The sequence below is a fragment of the Pungitius pungitius genome, chromosome 19 (assembly GCF_949316345.1).
Source record: "Pungitius pungitius chromosome 19, fPunPun2.1, whole genome shotgun sequence".
Lineage (NCBI taxonomy): Eukaryota > Metazoa > Chordata > Actinopteri > Perciformes > Gasterosteidae > Pungitius > Pungitius pungitius.
In genome coordinates this window covers 5,634,149-5,654,398 of record NC_084918.1, presented here as the reverse complement: position 1 = coordinate 5,654,398, position 20,250 = coordinate 5,634,149, and the positions used below count along the sequence as shown (strand labels likewise).

The 20,250-nt window shown below is 45.8% G+C and overlaps 1 protein-coding gene and 1 pseudogene across 1 annotated transcript; both read right to left on the bottom strand.

The window, feature by feature from the left end:
* Positions 1-505: 505 nt before the first annotated feature.
* hhatlb (hedgehog acyltransferase like, b) lies at positions 506-5,550 on the bottom strand. Its single transcript, XM_037455569.2, has 12 exons — positions 5,350-5,550; positions 4,407-4,539; positions 3,795-3,862; positions 3,598-3,711; positions 2,644-2,838; positions 2,360-2,569; positions 1,978-2,149; positions 1,742-1,886; positions 1,610-1,645; positions 1,332-1,533; positions 1,112-1,253; positions 506-1,019 (listed from the first exon to the last, which is right to left on the bottom strand). The coding sequence occupies exons 2-12, from the start codon at positions 4,510-4,512 to the stop codon at positions 760-762; spliced, it is 1,650 nt and encodes a 549-aa protein (XP_037311466.2). The 5' UTR covers positions 4,513-4,539; positions 5,350-5,550; the 3' UTR covers positions 506-759.
* Positions 5,551-11,286: 5,736 nt separating this feature from the next.
* Positions 11,287-12,581, bottom strand: LOC119198963 (neoverrucotoxin subunit alpha-like; annotated as a pseudogene).
* Between the last annotated feature and the right edge of the window lie 7,669 nt (positions 12,582-20,250).

Sequence of the window (20,250 nt, the reverse complement as noted above, 5' to 3'; positions counted from 1 at the left end):
GAGATGCTCTGTGGGTCACATGTTGTCTTTACCATGAACACGGTCACATGGTCTATTTTCATGAATTTCAACGCTCTGAAGCCGGTAAAACTAACAAAGAGAATTTACTTTTTTTTCAACCCTTCTGTGCCCGACTGTAATTAAGGCTTTTTTCAAACAACAATTTATATATTCATTACAATGTTTTGTCTATAGATTTACAGTACATCATATACAAAGCATTTTAGACATAAATGAACTGTTGCAAAAATGAAACGTCAGCCCTTATTTAATGTCATTACATATATGTTCAGATCCAGGTTGTGATTCACCACAGGTGTGACCTGTTTCAAATGTTTCCAGAGTGGAGGCATCGAATAGAAATAACTGCCAACTGCTGAAGTAACACTACAGAAATATATTTACATGCCTAAAGATGAGACTCTACACTGACTCATGTAGTGGAAACCCCCCCCCCCCCTCCCTCTTTTATTTAAACACTCATTCAGACACAACGTATTGACCAAATAGTTTCAATTTATTTTTTGCATTGATGAGAAAATATTCATAAAAAGGAAATTCAGTTTTGTTGCACCAATTGTTGTTGTCCACTCTGACTTGGTAATGGACATTATTATATAATGATGGTAAACATATTTACAGTAAATGCTTTTTTTCTACATCAGCAGCAACATCAATTCACAACTCATTTTGTTTGAAATGTTTTGACCAATGATCCTACTCTTGTCCTTTGCTATTAGTGAAGCCAACATCACACATCTACTCTGCTTTTTCCTTGCTTGGATCCGCGGCTGGTTGAGCAGCAGCAGGTGCAGCACCGGGTGCAGCTGCAGGTGCAGCAACTGGTGCAGCTGTGGGTGCAGCACCGGGTGCAGCTGCAGCTGCGGCGGCGCTCTGAAGAGGAGCCGGAGGAAGAGGATCAGGGTCATCGATGAGGGCCAGCCTCCTCTCCCTCTCCTTAATCACTTGAATCAGGCAGTAGGTCACAAACATGGCGGTGATAGTGGTTATGGGGAAGCCTGGAGAAGTAAAAAAAAAAAAAAAAAAAACCTTGGAGTTAAACCAAATTTGATTACTTTTTTTCAAAATAAAAATAAAAAATCGAAATAACCTTTGAGAAGCAGCCGCTTTGCAACCAGCTTGGCGAAGTCCAAACTGTTCAAGGCCAGGATGTTGTACAACACGATGCTCCAGAAGTTTAAAGTATTGAAGACGGCTCTGATCCGGCGGGATGTTGCTTCTGGCATGGCCGCCTGTAAATGAAACATCCACAAATCAAAAAAAATCATGTTTGTGTCAGCATCCTGACTAAAATGTGAAAGCCAACAGACCTCAAGCGAAGCAAAGGGCTCCATGGAGAAGAACCTGGCTGTCCACAGCTCAAAGTTGAGGCCAAAACAGTTGAGAAAAGCCCAGAGCAGCACCGCCGGGCAGGGCCCGAGCCACAGGACGGTGACGCCGAATGTGCACAGTGTGGCTACCAGCTCGTCCACCACGTTGTCATGTTTCCCACCCAGGTGATCGTACACGTACCTGTGGATCAGTCAGCGTCAGAACCGCTATGTGGGTAAAGATCGACGAGACTTCACATTACATTGATGGAGCTCACTTGCACAGCCACTCGTTGATCCCTCTGTCAAAATGACTGTGAAAGACAACAAAAAAAGAAAGAAAAAAGTTTAGATTTACTGATTTTCTCGGTACGATGAGACTCGATGTGATGAGCGTGAACTCGACGCACGTTTCAGCAAACACGTAGAGCATGGTGATGCATTTTGGCGGGTTGGGAGGGTCCAGGTGATCCAGTCTGGACACTGTGTTTATGACTCCAAACATGATGGCGGCTTTCACCCAGTCATACACCAGGTTAAAGTAAGCTAGTCCCACTGGAAACAATACAAGTATTAGCTATGCATTCAGAGTACTCTCACGCAGCCAATAAATGTGCCCTGGATAACTTGGGGAGGTGGCACGGACCTAGAGCCCAGTCAGACGCATGCTTCAGCAGCTTCAGGTCGGAGGGGATGGTGAGGATGTACAGGAAGTGGAAGAGGACGTCCACTACGAGGATGGATGCGAGTTGAATGAGGCCCTGCAGGCGGATGTTCCACATGTCCCCCTCTTTCCTGGTCAGGTCCGGCTGGTTGGCCTGCAGGGGGCAGCAGACGGGGCGTTTAAAAAAAGCTTCCTCTGTGAGACTCCCGGTGCCCCCCCCCCACCCCCCCCCTTTCACAAAATGATTACGTTTGGGATATTTTATATTGTGATGTTTACACCATGAGGGTTAGACGCTTTTCAGCCTTCGCCATGTACTTCATTTTAAGAAAGATGGACATTTTTTTGGAGTACTTTAACTTACCTGAATATAAAACTTATCAAATGTCATGATGGGCCCGAAATAGAAGAAGGGGAGGTAGAAGTTGTACTTGAGCAGCTCCAGGATGCTGTAGTTTCCATCTTTCTTCTCGCAGTTCTCCAGCACAAAGCTCATGCAGCGCATGATTGTAAACCCACAACCTCCGTAGAAGAGCACATGACGTAGCTCAAAGTCACCCTCCACAAAGCCTGCCTACGTGGGGCGAATAAAGCCTTAAAATAGTACTATTTCTGCAATGTAACTTCTGTTCAGTGCCAGCAGTTTACCTGCCAGGACACGAAGGGTTCACACTTGAAGGTGGCGAGGGTGCAGAGGCCGGCGACGAAGCAGAGCCAGCGTATTTTCACCAAGGAGATGCTGTAGAGCAGAATGCAGTGGGACAGGATGAGGGTGACGTAGGTCCAGCCCATGCTGGTCCACACGGCCAGCAGCCCGTACACCATGTACACCAGGGACCGGTACTGTGGGGCAGAAAGGGGGAGGAGTTAAGGAGACTTTGCATATTTACTCAACAAGTGTAAGTACAAAAGGTACAAATTCAAGTAGGTAGTTTTTCCCAATAATTTAAGACTTTAATAGGTAAGTATTTCCACACTGTGGTGTAAGTACTTTTACTGAGGTTAAGAATGTTTCTTCCAGCAAATTCTTTATTGACACAGTAAAGCTGACTTTTAGATGCTAGACACCAAAATAAAAGCATAAATATTGTCTCTCAAATTAATTCTCACAATACAGCTCCCGTCTGCCTTTTTGGTTCTATTTTCTGTTTCTATTTTCATTTCTAAGCTATAAATATAAGTATTGCTCCAAAACGCTGCAGAAAATGAACTGTCTTTACAGTCAATTGATAACTAAGAGACTCTAATTTACTCTACCATCTGATTCAAAATCAATCAATTTATCATCAAGAAAAACTAATAAAAATACACTGCACTGACTTTCACACTGAGAGTCTGCCTTGTTGTTAACCAAACTGCTATAATATATCTATTTCTATTCTTTCCACCTGGTCCCAATCATCACCCGCTGTTCAGCTAATGATATAAAAATAAACTATAACAAAGAAGAGTTCAGATGTCACTTAGTATTCTTAATAAGAACACAATGTGTTTCTTCCCCCTGATTTTACAGAAGCTAAATGTTTCTGCTCAGATCATTAAACCTCATTCCTTTCCTCCATGACACTCTTTTTCCATCGAGGAGTTAGTCAGGAGAATCACCTGTGGAGCCGACATGGAGCCGATCTTAGCGAACAGCACATGGCCAGAGAGAGCAAACAGGATGTGCTCTTTGAAGGTGGAAAACCACATCATCCACTCAAAGTCAGCCGTGTCCTGTACAGTCACAGAAAGAAATTAAACCGAGTAACATTTAAATTGATGGCAAATGGCTCAATTAAATATCAATGCTGTCTCACCATCTTCCTCCCAAAGTAGTACCATCCCGGCTTCACGCTGGTTTTGAACGTTTTTCTGTTTGCACTGGCTGAAAGTATGAAAAACACAAAACTATCGTACATTTTGAAAATCGTGAAATTTGAAGAACCAAAGCTCAATGTGAGTATTTCTAACATCGACACACACATTTCATATCACATACTTTGTTTTCCTTTTGTTGGAATTGTCTTGCATCAAATGCAAAAGCGAAACCTTTGTCACCAGTAAACACAAGTCCTATTTTGCTCTTGTGCTCCGTGGTATTAATACTGACACCCGATCTCCTCTGCGAGGTCCGCATAGCTCCAGCTCTTCGCCCCGGCACAATGACTCTGCCCCTGTGAAGCGAGTGTGTCCATATGGGCCTGCTCCACGCTAAGCTAAACGGGCCTCACTCGCGTTACTGGGTGAACAAAGGCACTGGTTTATTTAAAATATGAAAAAAATTAAAGTTGCCCTTTCATGTATGCGAGTAAATTCCAGTAAAGGTTACTGTGTTCATGTCAAACGTTGTCATGGTCACATTCTTTGGCAGAATATAACAGTCCAGAACTATGTTCTGCATGCGTTGGTGTGTACGGCGTCATACTCACAACTGGACAGGTCAAGGATCCAGCTGGAGGCCCAGAAGAGGGCCAGACAAAGCACCGTGTTGTAGAAATAGATCTCATATCTGGGGAGTGCGGCTTTGATCCCCATGGTGAAGGGAAAGAGCTCCGGAGGCTCCTGAACGCATGGACATCAGACCAGTCAACAGCTAAACCCGGTTTCACTTCTGCAGTGACACCGCATGGCACTACAGCTCATACGAATAAAACACTGATGGCCGAGACGTTGGTCATCGCCATCCTGCCCTCATCGTACTCTCTGTGCAGGAGGAAGTTCAATGTTTCTATGAGATAAATTCAAACTGGAACTAAATAGACTTTTCTGCTTGGAAATGCTTCTTGATTCAGGTCACCGTGTGAAGTACACAGAAGTGGCCTTGATAAATATTATTAGAGGTGATATACAAGTCATTTACTTCTGTATTATTGTATTGATTGGAAGTGGTGGTTTAATGTAGTTGCTCAATGTAGAGTTGATTGTTTGTAGGGTACTTTGATCCATAACAATCACATTTTTAGAAATTGTATATTGTATATTTTATATGTAAAAACAACTGCCTGTGAGAGAAAAAGAGTAAAAAGTACATTTCCTTCGCCTGTGAAACACAGTGGAGCAGAAGTATAAAGTCGAAGACTAATAAAGAACCTCTGAATTAAAAAGTCATTGAGTAACTTGCAGTGATTATCTGATAAAATTAACAGTTGAGGTCAAATGGGCGACTTTCCTTTGATTAAACCCCTTCTCTTTAAGAAAGTTCTTTGCTTTATTATTTGTTATCACACTCTGTATTATGTTGTAATGCAGAAAACACAAACACATCAGGTCCATAACATGCATATGTGTATAAATGTATATGTAATGTCTGCTGTTTAAATGCAGAGCGGTCACACTTCAGTTTGCCCTCCCAGCACCTGTCGTGGTACTGACCTTGAACGCAGCAGTTGCAGGCCCGAAGGAGTTGCCAAGACAATGCACTTGACCCGATTTGTTCAAAATAGGAGAAAAAAATGCAAATATTAAAAAACGAACAAAAAAAGCATGTATGAAAATGTAAACTATTACATCCGCTCCGGGTGGGCTGCGGGTCCCTCTGACTCCCTGAGTGGGAGCTGCCACTGGTTATAGGTGACAAGATGTATTTATACTTTGACCACTGGCACAGAGGGGGCGGGACTTGATGGCTGCTGATATGCTGTTAACCACAACATTAGGAGTGTAAGTGTGTTTTATCTTGCCATGTTGAACTTCCCACACTGCGTACAGAACTTGTGTAACCGATGCACAGTGGGTTCATCTGCCTGAACCCACCTGCTGACACTAGCTCTGTTAACAGAGTGTCTTCATCTGGCTCTGTGTCATATTCAATAGTTAAGACTCTTAAGGTCTGGCCGTGGATTTGTTTACGTATTTTAATGCATTCGTAGGTAAATTTCTAGCCAAGAAAGCATATTTTATATATTTCACACTAATGCAAAGAATAAGAAACAATCATTTTTCTTTCATTATTTCAGTAGAAGGTTGTACATTCAACTTGTTGCTTTTCAACACAAATTACTTTCAATCTGTTCATAGATATAAATTTAATGTCAAATCCGTCCAGGTCTAAGAAGCAGAAACCCTTTAATATTAGACCATTGAAACAGGTTGCTTCAACAACAAAAAAAAAAAACAATACTTCACAGCGCTTCCACACAGTTGACAATTAACAGCAAAACTGTTCATGTTGAAATTCTATTGAAATAACAGTTGTACGGTGTGGGTGCGTGGGGTTGAAGACACGGCACAGGACCGCAGGGTGGTGGGTTTCAAAAATGCTTTTTATTCACACAATTCATTCATTAATTAATTAACTGGCTCGCTCGCTCGGTCGGTCCGTCCTCCCTCCCTCCTCCTCGCTCGCCTCACTGTTTATAGGGGCGAGAGGAGACCCGTTAATTCCCCCCAGCTGGTTGCCAAATGTTTCCACCTGGCACTGTTCCCCGAGCCACTCCCCCTTTCTCTCCCCCTGCAGCCGAGCCGAAACCACGCCCGCCACCACATACCCCCACCGCCCGACTTAGGCCGGGGAGCCGTCCGGCCTAGCTTACTTCCCCCCCCACCCCCCCTCCCCCTCCCTCGAGAGGGCGGGAGAGGAAGTCCGCCACGACCGTCTGCGTCCCCGGCCTATGGACCACCTTGAAGTTAAAAGGCTGTAGAGCCAGATACCACCGAGTGATCCGGGCGTTAGTATCCTTCATGCGGTGGAGCCATTGGAGCGGGGCGTGGTCCGAACAGAGGGTGAATGAGCGTCCCAGGAGGTAGTAGCGCAGGGAGCCCACCGCCCACCGGATGGCCAGGCACTCCTTCTCCACCGTGCTGTACCTGGCCTCCCTCTCCGACAGTTTCCGGCTGATGTAGACCACCGGGCGGTCGACCCCCTCGACCTCCTGGGACAAAACGGCCCTCAGCCCTCTGTCCGACGCGTCGGTCTGCAGCACAAACAGGAGAGAAAAGTTAGGTGTGTGGAGGAGTGGCTCCCCACAGAGAGTCTGTTTTACCTTCTCAAACGCCCGCTGGCACTGCTCCGACCACTGGACCGGATCTGACGCACCTTTCCGGGTCAGGTCAGGGGGGCTGGTGAGGTCCGCAAACCCGGCGATGAACCGTCTGTAGTAACCTGCCAGCCCCAAAAACCGCCTCACCTCCTTTTTCGTCTTGGGACGCGGGCAGGCTGCAATTGCCGCTGTCTTGTCTACCTGGGGACGCACCTGCCCCCCCCAAGTGGTACCCAGGATACCGTACCTCCCTCTGTCCAACTGCACACTTCCCCGGGTTGGCCGTGAGCCCGGCCCGCCTCAGCGACTCCAGCACATGCTCCACCCAGGTGGTGCTGTGGATAATGACGTCATCCAGGTATGCGGCTGCATATGCGGCGTGCGGACGCAGCACCTTGTCCATGAGGCGCTGGAACGTGGCCGGGGCACCGAACAAGCCGAAGGGAAGCATGGTGAATTGGTACAAACCATACGGAGTGGAGAAAGCCGTTTTCTCTCTGGACTCTGACGACAGGGGAATCTGCCAGTAGCCCTTAGTTAAATCCAGGGTCGTAAAAAAACGTGCAGTGCCCAGCCGGTCCAGGAGTTCGTCGACCCGGGGCATTGGGTAGGCGTCGAATCGTGACACGTTGTTTACCTTGTGGTAGTCCACGCAGAACCGCACAGTCCCATCCTTCTTAGCCACCAGAACGATGGGGCTGCACCAGGCGCTGTTGGACTCTTCTATTACCCCCATCTCCAACATAGCCGCTAATTCCTCCCGAACCACTTTTCTTTTGTGTTCGGGTAGTCTGTAGGGTCGTGACCTCACCGTCACCCCCGGGGGTGTCTCGATTTGGTGCATTATCAGGTCGGTGCGGCCTGGCCGGGGGGAGAACACATCAGCAAACCGCTTCTGCAACTGGGCAATGTCTGCTCTCTGGTCCTCAGAGAGATGACCCTCACACGGGAGCGGGGTGGGATTGACCGCTTTTGGCACCTCCAGCCCTAGGTCCTCTCTTTCCGATACTGTGGAAATCAGAGAAACAGACTCCGCCTCCCTCCAGGGTTTCAGGAGGTTGAGGTGGTATATTTGTGTAGCCCCGCCCCTGTCAGACCGCACCACCTCATAATCAACATCCCCCACCCGGCGTGTGACCTCGAAGGGCCCTTGCCACTTAGCCAGGAGTTTTGAGTTGGAAGAGGGAAGTAATACAAGTACCTTTTCTCCCGGTGTGAATTCTCGCAGCTTGGCCCCTCTGTTGTACAGCCGTTGTTGTCGTTCCTGGGCCTGGAGCAAATTCTCCCAACATCCTCCCCAGTGTGTGGAGCTTTGCTCGCAGGTCCAGGACGTACTGGATCTCGTTTTTTCCGGGGCTCGGACCTTCCTCCCAGCTTTCTTTAATAAGGTCCAGCACCCCTCTTGGTGACCTGCCAAACAGAAGCTCAAAGGGAGAAAATCCCGTGGAGGCCTGGGGGACCTCCCGGACTGCAAACAACAGAGGGTCAAGCCATTTGTACCAATTACGTTCATCGTCGCTAATAAATTTACGAATCATGGACTTCAGCGTCCTATTCATCCGCTCTACCAACCCGTCGGTCTGGGGGTGGTACACACTCGTGCGGACGGACTTAATGCCCAGTAACCCGTAAAGTTCTCCCAGTGTACGCGACATGAACGAGGTGCCCTGGTCTGTTAGAATCTCTTTCGGGATTCCAACCCGGGAGACGGAGCCTCCGGATACCGGGTTGCGTAATCCATGAGGACTAACACAAAGCGGTATCCGCGTGCGCTCCGGTAAAATGGCCCGATGAGGTCCATGCCGATGCGCTCGAACGGAACCTCCACCAACGGTAGCGGCCGCAGCGGGGCACGGGGTATGGCTGGTAAATTAACCAATTGACACTCCGGGCAGGACGCACACCAGCGGCGCGCGTCCGCCCGGATGCCTGGCCAATAAAATCGGGCCATTATCCGGTCTAGTGTTTTCCCGTATCCCATGTGACCCGCCATCGGATTATAGTAAGCCGCCTGGAAGATCATTTCCCGACAACTTTTCGGTACCAACAACTGGGTGTTTTCCTGCCCTGTTAGAGTGTCACGACTCACTCTATACAGTCTGTCCCTAATCAATGAGAAGTGCGGGTACGACTGTGCTGCGTCAGGGCGCACCCAATGAGCATCAATTCTTATCACTTGGTCGTAGGCTGAGCGTAGAGCATCGTCACGAGACTGCTCGAGTGGAAAATCTTCCATGGAGCGGAACTCGGGAACCGCCGGAGTCTCCTCGGGAGGCACCGCCGGTTCCCCCTCTCCCCCGGCGGCGTCGGACGACCTCGCGTCACCGCTGAGCACCGCACACATACCGCATGTCCCTGTCGGTCGTGAACGCACCCCCGCAGCCTGCCCCATTAGCGTGTTAAATCCCTCCCAATCCGTTCCCAAAATTACGGGGTGCGTCAGGTGGGAGCTAACCGCGACCTTTATTCTATATTTTTTTCCCCTGAACCTAAGTTCGACGGACACTATGGGATACTCGTGAATGTCCCCGTGCACACACCTTATTTTCACCCGCGACGCTTCTACCAATGCCCCTGGCCGAACCAGGCTCTGGTGTATCATGGACTGCGAACAGCCCGAATCCACCATCGCCTGGCGTGTACCCCCCTGGATTCTTACCGGAACGCGGTAGGTCGCTCCCGGGCCGGGGGAGGGTAATGGAGCGCCGGCAACCCGGATCACCTGCCCCACCTCCATCAGCGGGCACTCCCTCCGCAGATGGCCGGGCTGCCCACACTTCCAGCACTTCTGCCCTGGCGTTTGAGAACCTCCGGGTGGGTCAGGAAGAGTGCCGGGGCTTGCTGCGGTCGGGGGGTCCCGGTGTCGGGTCATCGGCTCCCGCCGTGGGGCTGGTCGGGGTCGCCCTGTGGTCAGCTGCTGGCCCCATCCCCGTGGTGCGGCTGCTTCCAGGGTCGAGGGTGGCGCGCCCTCCCGGCCGTCGCGCCCGCTGGGGTGCACCCCCAGGTGGTCCTCGGCCAGGGTGGTGGCTGCCTCCAGCGTCGGTGGGCGGTGGTACCGGACCCACGTCGCTGTTCGGGCTGGGAGCCCCTCCATAAACTGCTCCAGTACCACCTTTTCCAGTACCTCCGAAGCTGTTCCCACCCCGTTTGGCAGGAGCCACCTGGCGGCTGCGTCCCGGACTCGCCGCCGGTGGTCCTCCGGCAGCAGCCCCAGTCGGTCCACTACTGCCTTCCTCACCGCTGGGTAGTCCCGCCGGGCCGCTGGAGGTAGCCCCATGGCGGCCGTCTGCGTGTCAGCGGCCCCGGTGGTGGTGGCGCGAGTCCGGACCGCGCCGCCAATTGCTCCAGTGCCTGGGCTTGTCTCCCCACCTGGGCCTGGAGCACCCCCATGAACTGGCGGTTCGCCTCCGCTTGTTCTTTCTGAATCCCCGCCAGCTCCCCGATCATCTGCGCCAGCGCGACTGCTGGCTGGGTCGGCATACCCGCTGCCCCTCGTCCGTCATCCTCTGCCGAGTTGGGCGCCACTGTACGGTGTGGGGTTGAAGACACGGCACAGGACCGCAGGGTGGTGGGTTTCAAAAATACTTTTTATTCACACAATTCATTCATTCATTAATTAACTGGCTCGCTCGCTCGCTCGCTCGGTCGGTCCGTCCTCCCTCCTCCTCGCTCGCCTCACTGTTTATAGGGGCGAGAGGAGACCCGTTAATTCCCCCCAGCTGGTTGCAAAGTGTTTCCACCTGGCACTGTTCCCCGAGCCACTCCCCCTCTCTCTCTCCCTGCAGCCGAGCCGAAACCACGCCCGCCACCACAACAGTTTTCACCCCTTCATGTATGCTTTTTCACATATTGGAATAAAATCTAGCACCATCTTGTTAGAACAATGCAAACACAGTTCTATCTGGGTGAAAAATGACTTGTATTTGGAAGAAAATAGTTTATTTTGTCTGTAATTAACCTGTTTTGTACTGAATGTGCAACCTGTGCAAAAAAACACGATTAGTGCAGACATGTGAGGGCCATCTCATACTGATGAAGCACGTTTTAATTAGTGTCATTAGTGGATTCAGTGAGTCTGCTTTCCACTACAAATCCTTTCAGAACAGCATTATAGACTTGATTCGTCCTCTTAATTCACACTCAATGTTGAGTTTGGGTTTGTATTTTCTGTCATTGACCCATTTGGCCACAAGAGGGAGGAAACATTTAAAGGTGAGCACTTCTATGGTGACTAAACAAGGTCACGACATTCAGTCTTAAGTGCAGTTTTCATATCAACACAGGTACATGTGAGTTTTTTATTGATTTTTTTTTCATATTTCTTTTAAAATTATGCGAAGTCTTGGAAAGCTTTAGCTTTTTGTCTCATAGGACTCAAGACTTCATCTGAGTAGAACCACTCGTCTTCAGTGGTACTCCCCTTTCTATGAGAGCCCAAATATTTGGCCATCTCATCAAGGTAAGTGTTGCCCTGTTTGGTGGAGGTGAAAACAAAGCACAAAGTATTGTCTACATCTCCAGCAAAAACCTCTCTGTCGAGCACAGACTGATTTTTGACGATCTTTGTTCCCTCCATGATCTCTACACAGGATCTGATGACGTTGATTTCTCTCTCCTTATCATCCAGCCACTTGATTAGTTTGTCTTGACTGAATAGAGATTTGTCTCTGTTTTTTAATGCTTTTTTCAAATGAGCTCTCATCTTCTTTACCGTCACGGATGGAGGGGAGTTTCTCCTTCATGGTCCCCTGGAGGTTTGATGTGTAGAGGCGACACAACTTCTGGAAAGTGTCTAATTCTTCTTTAATATGTGGAAGTTTCTGTACCACTCCGTCTTTTAGAGATTCGTTGCTTCTCATTTGGATTTCCCTAAAATCTTCAAAAGTATGCTGTATCTTCCCCACCAGTCCACTGTGGATCTCACTCTTTAACACAGCAGCTTCTGGGTATAAAGCAGTCAGTGGCATCAGCCAGACCTTCATTGGAACAGGTTTCTCTCCATTTTCCCCCAGTAACTGTGGAAGTTGTCCAATGGTCTTCACTGCTTCTTCATATGTGAAAGGGATGCTTTGAAGGATGAAGTCACCAAAGAATTTGCAGGAAAATTTACCACTCAGGTCTTTTTCTTCCTTTGTCATTTTGGCGCTCACATCAACCTCAACACTAAGTAAAGGGATTTTTGTCATCATGAGTTTCATGCTGGCCCCGATTTCTTCAACGCTGCTGCTGTCTAACTTTTCACTGTCAAACACAAAGAAAGCATTCGCCCCATAAAGGATGCCTGTGACTATGTGTGTTGCAGAGCTCTTGATGATAACGTCCTTTTGTTGGTCTTCTAAGGTCAGTCAATGACAACTGTTCCAAGTGGGTTGTAGATTTGTAGTGACCAGTCACTCTGCACTGATTCTTGAATTCTTTGTGATCTTTCAGGTAATGGGCAGATCCTTCCACTTCAATCAGTCCAGAGAGGAAGCTGACCTTCTGGGAACGATCAACCTCCAGCCGAGAGGACTTGGATTCAATGGAGTCGGATTCAATAATGTCAAAATCACTGCTGGGTTTGATCTTTCTAGTAGTTTTTCCTTGTAGAGTTTTATCATCCCACAACTTCAAACTTTTAAACATTAGAAACACAAAGCAGTAAGATCATTTTGTGGAAATAAAGGAATTGAATCAATCTTTACAAAATTTACTTGTCGTCATATTTTACATTCTGTTAGCTAGTTTGCCAATTAAATGGACCATAATACAAAGTCACCTAACTAGCTGTTTGTTTCCAAAAGAGCAAGTACGAAATACACCGTTGACCAGAAAAAGAAAGTTCCATTGTCTAATCATATGATGATCTGCTAATAATACAGCTTCTTCCCACACAACTAATGGAAGTTCACAGCTCCACCCAACTAAGAAGCATTTGATGATACCTTTAATAGTGGTTATAACACGGGTAGATGAAATCCAGCGTTCGGATTGGTTGAATGAGTCACGGTGGGTAAATTATTGAGCGATAAAGTGCAGTTGCTATTCACGTTGACCTGAGCGTTCCATATCACTCCGCCCTCAAAGTAACACATTTTGCGCGACCGTTAGCTGGCGTTTTAGCTTTTAGCTCTGTGGCGATCGGCGGAAACCTCCGGAAATCCCAAAAATGGTCTTTTTGAGGCAATGGCAACCGGTCATAAAAGTAATAATGAGGGATGCGCGGCGGGCCTAACTACACCCTGCCACTGTTACATTAATGGACGATAAAGCACAGCCTCAAGTACCGTATTGTTTTTATAATTTGATTTGAGTCCATTTTACCAAAGTGATGAGAAAAGCTTTACATATTACAGTTTAGTGAGTTTTTAAGACAGTCAACTCTACACAAACTCAACAAAAATTCAGATATCTTTGCACAGACTGCAGATCAGTTAAGCAGTAAATGTTCACCTGTCTCTTTCAGTCCTCACCTGGGGAAGTTGTTTCGATCAGACGAGTCTTGTGAGAGTCTCCTGGTCGTTCAGCTAGAGCTTCCAGAGTGATGATCTGTGATGTCGTACCACTGCTTTTATCCTGTCGGAGAGCCTCCGCTTTGACTCTGCACATGACACGCCTTCAGGTGTTACTTCTGCAGGATCTTAACATTATATAATATCCCCCCAAAGTCTGAGCCTAACGCCCCCCACCACAGCGTTGTGTAACACCCTCATTGCTAACCTTGATACTTGTGGTTACAGAGCATTAATGATGATCATAATTTAATCTAAAGCTAAACAAAGAAGACTTATAGCAAAATTCTCTTTAATGTAACAGGCCCAAGACATTAACACTTCTGTAGAGAACAAAGGAATAATAAGACCAAGAAACGTTAATATGTGCAATTGCAGCTCATCCCAACACTTTGTCTCCTTGATCTCATGTCCTCAGTTTTTATCACTAAAATCTTCTTTCATAGAAAAAGTGGGAGAAACTGGAAAAAATGTTTATTTAGATGAGATTGTATTACTAAATACTAAATAAGAGTTTTTACTACTTATGACCCTAAACCAGTTTTCAAGCTGTGGGGAGCAACCCTCTAATGAAGAGCAGTGGTATTACAGGTGGGTTAAATTAGTTTCAGTTAAAGAACGGTCAGGAATTCAGCTTCCTGAACCGGGTTTCTGTTACATTTCCATTCTAACCTGAAGTTGTTTTTTCTGAGTTTCCCCAAACACATCCTGACTAATTATTCAACCATCGACACCTGCTGCTGCCTGCACACCCGGTCCTGATTACCATCCCCTTCACCATTTAAGCCGTGACCAGACTACCAGTCCCTGCCGGATCGTTAGCGTACCACGTACGGCTTTTGGCTCCTGCAAACTCGATTTCTCAAAGTTATGAAAAGTCAGTGTGTTTGTTTGTTTTTTTGTATCACTAACCAGCTACCTGTTTCCCTGCCTGCAGCTCATCCCTTGGATCGCCCTTTCCCCCTGCCTAGCCGTTGACCCCACTCCAGCCCCCACTCATCCCCACCCAACCGGACCAGACCTTCCCTACACTTTTTCCATAATAAATACCCACCTTTCATTTTGATTCTTCTGTGGTCTGCTTTTGGGTTCCCGTCCTGGACTATTCCTGATAAGAACTATTGAGTACTTCCCATCTTACTACAGTACAAAGTGAATGGACTGCTGTTGCCTCTTTAAAAAAAAAAAATACAGATACAGGCTCAACACTGAGCATGAATTGAGAGGCCTAGTCTCTTTAAGTCTATAATACTGTTCCAAAAGTATTCATAGTGGAAAGCAGACTGATTGCAGCCACTAATTAAAAAAAACAATTTAAAATGTGTTTTTTCAGAATGAGATTGTCCATGCATTTCTGCTCAAATTATTTTTATCCTTTTGCACGTCCAGTGCAAAAATAGATCCAAATCCTGAATATTTAACACTTTTGGCAAAGATAGAACTTTTTTTGCATTGTTCAAACCAGATTGTTGTACAATATTTGTTTTCGGCTGGTTTATTTGAAAGTGATGCCATGTACGTGGAGTCCAAAAAAGAGGAACCGTTGTGTTCAAAGGGTTGATCAGTGCTCTGGGTTCAGACATTTGGTGCCAAATATGTAACAATTAGGATTGTAGACCATGAATAACACTTAACTTTTACCATTTAACCATTAATGGATTGAACGGTTTATATTTTCTCATTTTAATATACAGAATACACTTTGTTTTGTCTGAGCTTCCTGGATGAAGCAACAGGGTTTCTAACCCTTCAGACTGAACAGAACTAGCCCCCCCCCCCCTTCCCTGCTTCTTTTTCACTCTTTCTCTCAAACTTGAAGGATGTGAAGAACATGTGAGGAATTTTGTTAAATCAAGTCTAAACATGCAACAAAATAAACATCCGAAAGTGATTTATCCACTGACAAAATGCTTCTTCAGCATTTTAGCAGCATTGTACATAGTTTCACGGTCTGTGCAAATAATATATAATAATGTCTATGCACATGTTTGCCTTCTTTATTGCAAGAGGTCTCATCTTAAATGTTCTTCAATGGCTACAGATCTCACACAACCTTGGGGCATAAAAACCTTTTCTTTTCCTCAATGAAATGTTACAAATTAATACATTTGTTCTCATTAAATTATGTAGATTATATTTTTTTAAATGTCTAAACAAAGATCAGCTGAATTGTTAGCTAATTCTGTGCAGAAATATATGTTTCCTGCATAATTCATCCTAACGAATGTGAGTAGAATAAGATTGAGCATAAATCACTGCTGTGCCTCAGAACAGCTTCACAGAGCTGTAGAGAAGTGATGTTATTGTTCTTTGATTCAGTTTACTATAAAATACCATTAATAAACAGACTAATTTAGCCAATCTGTTCTTACAACCCACTAAGTACTGTTGATAACATATACTGTATACATGTAAAAATTCAACACTGATGGGAATGTGTCACAAATAACCTGTGACCCCCCCCCGTCAGCCGAAACGTTTTCCTGTCTAATGCTATACCCCCTCCCACCTCTCCTCCTGATGTCGTAAACCTTGGGGAAACTTGGGCAATTAAAAAAAGAAGCTGCAAATGCCGCGGCACCTCTCCCCAACTATTGAGTCTGCTGCCGCAGAAACTCAGCGAGAATCCTGATCTTTCAACAGGAAGTGCCTCAGCGAGCTGCCCATGCCTCAATTCGAGCCAGCTCCTTCTGTCTGACTTGGTGTAAATTGATTTATGCTTTAAAGTCAAATATACTGTTTTAATCAATCTTCTGCAGAAACGAAAAAAACTAAATATATGTTTGGTTCTCTCCATGGAATCGGCCTGTGATCTCAACCTGGACCCAAACACTGTCAGCAATCTTCTGTCTGGTGGAACCAAGAAGGTAACAGGTGGATTTACATATTATCAGTATACTGATAACCCAGAGAAGTTTGATAAACAGACAGAGGGTTTATCTGGGCGGAAATTTCTGGGATGTAGAGTGTATTTATGCTTCTGTTTCCAGATCTATTCATGCAGCTGCTGCATAAAAGACCATTGAAAGAATCATCATGGGCTTTTGGACAGATGGCTACAAAGGGAGACAGCATACTTCGTGCATGGTATGGATTGGTATTGCGATCTTCTTTTCCTTCTGGTGGCTGCTCAACTCTCAGTGTGTATATGGACTGGCCTGCGGGTCATCTGTCCTTTTACAAAGTCTCCTCCGACACACTGACACACCTCTACACCTTTCACACCAGATTCACTGAGCCTGTGTACCCAGGCTTCTGGGTTTACAATAAAGGCAACTACGCGTGCCTGCGTCCTTTTAAATAGGCCCAGTACTGGTGACTTGTTGGATCCTCGGCCTGTTGATAGAGGGATGGGGTTACAAATAAAGTTACAATGGTAAAATAGCATCGCATGTTAGATTGAACTTGCTGACCAATTTTAATAAAGTACTCTCCCGCAATGTTTTGTTTACATCATCTAACGCATCTTTGGGGCCGTGTGAAGAGAGCCCTGACCTGTAGCAGGTAAACAAAAAATCGAATTACCGGCAACATGACATCTGCCATAATGTAGTTTTGTCCACAAATGAGAAACCAGGATTTTCAAAGGGGTTTGAAACAGACAGTTTATCAATGATTTGGGTTCAGAACTTTGGTGCCAAACAAGTTACAACTTGGATTGTTCTCCTCGTGAAATCCGACCACTTCCTGAAGCACAAGCCAAAAGACAGCGTGTAAAGAGCCATAGGTGATACTTGTGAGAAGCACACAACAGAAACTGGCAGGTGAAAAGCAGTTTACCCCAACTGGTTTATGTTACACGCTTGATTTCTCTGGTCTGTCTCACTTAAAGGGTAAAGTGAGACACAATACCATTTAAAAAAAAAACATATTTTCACTGCCATTTATCCTGAAGACAACATATCAACATTTTGAAACATCCTAAAAAAAGTGTTTCACATTGCCCCACTCTCCCCTACTGTTTTGTAGAAAGAAAAGAACAATCGAGTCGGTAATAATCTGTTACAAGAAACAACAGGGCTCTCATGTGTCACACATTGAACATGCAGCCACTCAACCGGTTCTTGAGTCGAACGACGAGCATGGTTAGACCTGATTTAAACTGAAAAAATTCCTCACCTCTTGCCTCACGGCCTCCCTTAATGGTGCCAGTATTTTGTGCACGTATCCACCACTCTGCACCACGCTGTTCCTGCAGTCAGCTATTGATCTGCTGCTTTCAGTCTCCTCTTCGGATGGCAGAGGTGGGACAAAGTCATTATCATACAAGTCACAAGTAAGTCTCAAGTCGTTGCCCTTGAGTCCCGAGTCAAGTCGAGTCAAAGATGAGGCAAGTCCTAAGTCAAGTCAAAAGTCAAAGCCAACAAGTCTCAAGTCGAGTCCAAAGTCTTACCATTTTAGTTTCGAGTCATTTCAAGTCCTCTTATTACAGAAAATCCCTTATAACCACATGTTTTATTTGAAACTACTCTTTACTCATATCAATGTTGTGTTAATATTCATTGTCTATTGTACACTAAGGTATACGATAATACGTTTCTGTTTATAGAATATTAAGAATATTTTCACTGCTTCAAAAGCCCTTCCCTCAAGAAACCGAAGTCATATGCTTTAAAGCAAAGTGGGGACGGGGAACCCTGGGTGATGGTGCGCTGCCTCACAGACCTAGACTACGTAGGGAAGGGAAGGGTAATGGTGGATCGACTGTGACTGTGTTATAGTACTTTAAAACGGACGTTGACATAATGTTGGCGAGGATTTCCATCGGAGTCTGAGTCCGGGTTCAAAAATCTTGATTTTTGTAAGCATGAACGAGCTGTCTCGTTGATACGGTAAAATGCTGGTCAGTTACGGTACATTCGATAAGGTGCTCAGCATTCGTTCAAAACTTACCTTTCTTTGTGCAACTTCAGGTGTCAAAATTGGACGCTGTGGCAGCTCCGTCTGTAATCTTCGACCCGCATGTTTTGCAAATAGCAACTCGTTTTTTGTCGACTACCTCGTCATTTTTATAGCCAAACGAAACTATCTTCGGTATCATTTTTCCAACTTGCGCGTTGTTGCGCTTCATTGGTTGTCTTGCAATGTGCCTGTTTAGATGCTGTCGAATCAGAACCAGGTGGGACTGCAGTGATTGGATGTCGTGCAGGCAGCGCTCTCTGCATACAGGTGGCGCACATTTTTTTGACAGATGCAGATAAACAGAGCTGCGCGGCCGTGTGAAAATGTTTTCCCCCAGTTTTCATGGGAAGTAGCAAGTCTTCTCGAGTCAAAAGGCTCGAGTCCAAGTGAAGTCACGAGTCATTGATGTTGAAGTCCAAGTCGAGTTGAAAGTCTTTGTACGTTTTGTCGAGTCGAGTCTGAAGTCATCAAATTCATGACTCGAGTCTGACTCGAGTCCAAGTCACATGACTCAAGTCCACACCTCGGTCGGATGGTTCCTCCAAGTTCTTCAGAGTATAACCATTCAAACCTAAAGGGAAACACTTAGACTTGGGGAAGCAGAGAATGGCAAACAAAGGATCTGCTGCTTTTAATCTCTTCTTCGGAGGTTCCTCCAAGTTCTTGAAAGTATGACTGTTGTTTGTTGTAATTGGTTTAGAAAATGCAGATATTCAATAGTCTTAATTAGTTTACACCTAAAAAGAAAATCAGCAGAACTGAAGATTAAACTGTACCACAAGATTAAACTGTACCACTTTTACAGACAATACACTGCTTGAGAACTCATTGGCTGCCTGCAATGTTAATTATCACTTTTTTCAGAGCCGAAGCAATACTTTAATTTGAGAACTTAGTCTAAGGAAGGGAAACTTAAAAAATGTACTGTTACGTTGCTTCTAGGGGGAGGCAACGCAACGACCCACCGCTCGTGACCTCAATGCAGCCTGGGTGAAAAGGGTGCAGTGTGTGGGGGTGCACTGATAACCAAACACAGTTTACCCGTAAAAAGGAAATGTTTATTACAACAGATAAACATATATATATACGGGTTACTTGGGAAAAGGGGCTGGACGGAACCAAAACAAAGAACAAAGCAAAACAGTATCTCTTGCCTACCTGACCCCCCCCCCCCCCCCCAAACTAACCTAACTTTGAGCACTAACAAGGCTCACTAACCAAAATACAGAGGGGTGGTCCGCCCAGGTCCTCCCTAGTGTCTCTAGACAGGAGAAATTACTACGGGTGGTGTAGGCCCATGGGCAGCTTGCCTACGCACTCCCAAGGTGCTTCCCCTTTTCCCTGGGAACCAAAAGAATAGGTAAAACACGGAACTGACAACACGCTCTCACTACAATACAATACAATACAGAACAAAGTAACAGAACACAATCAGAGTCACATATGCGTTTACTACCCCCACACAGGACACCAGACAGACAGAGAGAGAGAGAGAGAGTGACTTCTTATCTCCCTCCGAGGCTGGGAGTAATTGGTTCAGGCACTGACGAGTGGGTGGGGCCAGGTCTCCAATCTGGCTCCTGGAATCACCTGTAGTAAAGGGGAGACAACAAGCAGACACAGAAACTGGGGAACGTAACATGTACACATCTAAAAATAGCCCATACACTTAATTTATTTTAAAAAAATTATAGAATTTTTTTTTTATTCCAATTTTTTCAAACATTGGAATGAAAAAAGCTTAAACCTTATTGTTCGATCAGCCGAAAAACAATAAATGTACAACCATCTTGTCAGTGTGCAAAAGATATATTAAACATATTTGGCTGAAAAAATACTAAATTATGGTTGTAATTCACCTGCTTTACACGGAATATGTAGGCTGTGCAAAAGACAATAAG

What these genes read in the sequence shown, in the direction of transcription:
- hhatlb (XM_037455569.2), bottom strand. Translation starts at nt 4,512, where the DNA reads ATGGGGATCAAAGCCGCACTCCCCAGATATGAGATCTATTTCTACAAC. An exon ending in GCTCCATGTCGGCTCCACAG is followed by an intron (nt 2,839 to 3,597) that starts GTGATTCTCCTG and finishes TCTGCCCCACAG; the next exon opens with TACCGGTCCCTGGTGTACAT. An exon ending in AGCCCTTTGCTTCGCTTGAG is followed by an intron (nt 1,254 to 1,331) that starts GTCTGTTGGCTT and finishes TTTCATTTACAG; the next exon opens with GCGGCCATGCCAGAAGCAAC.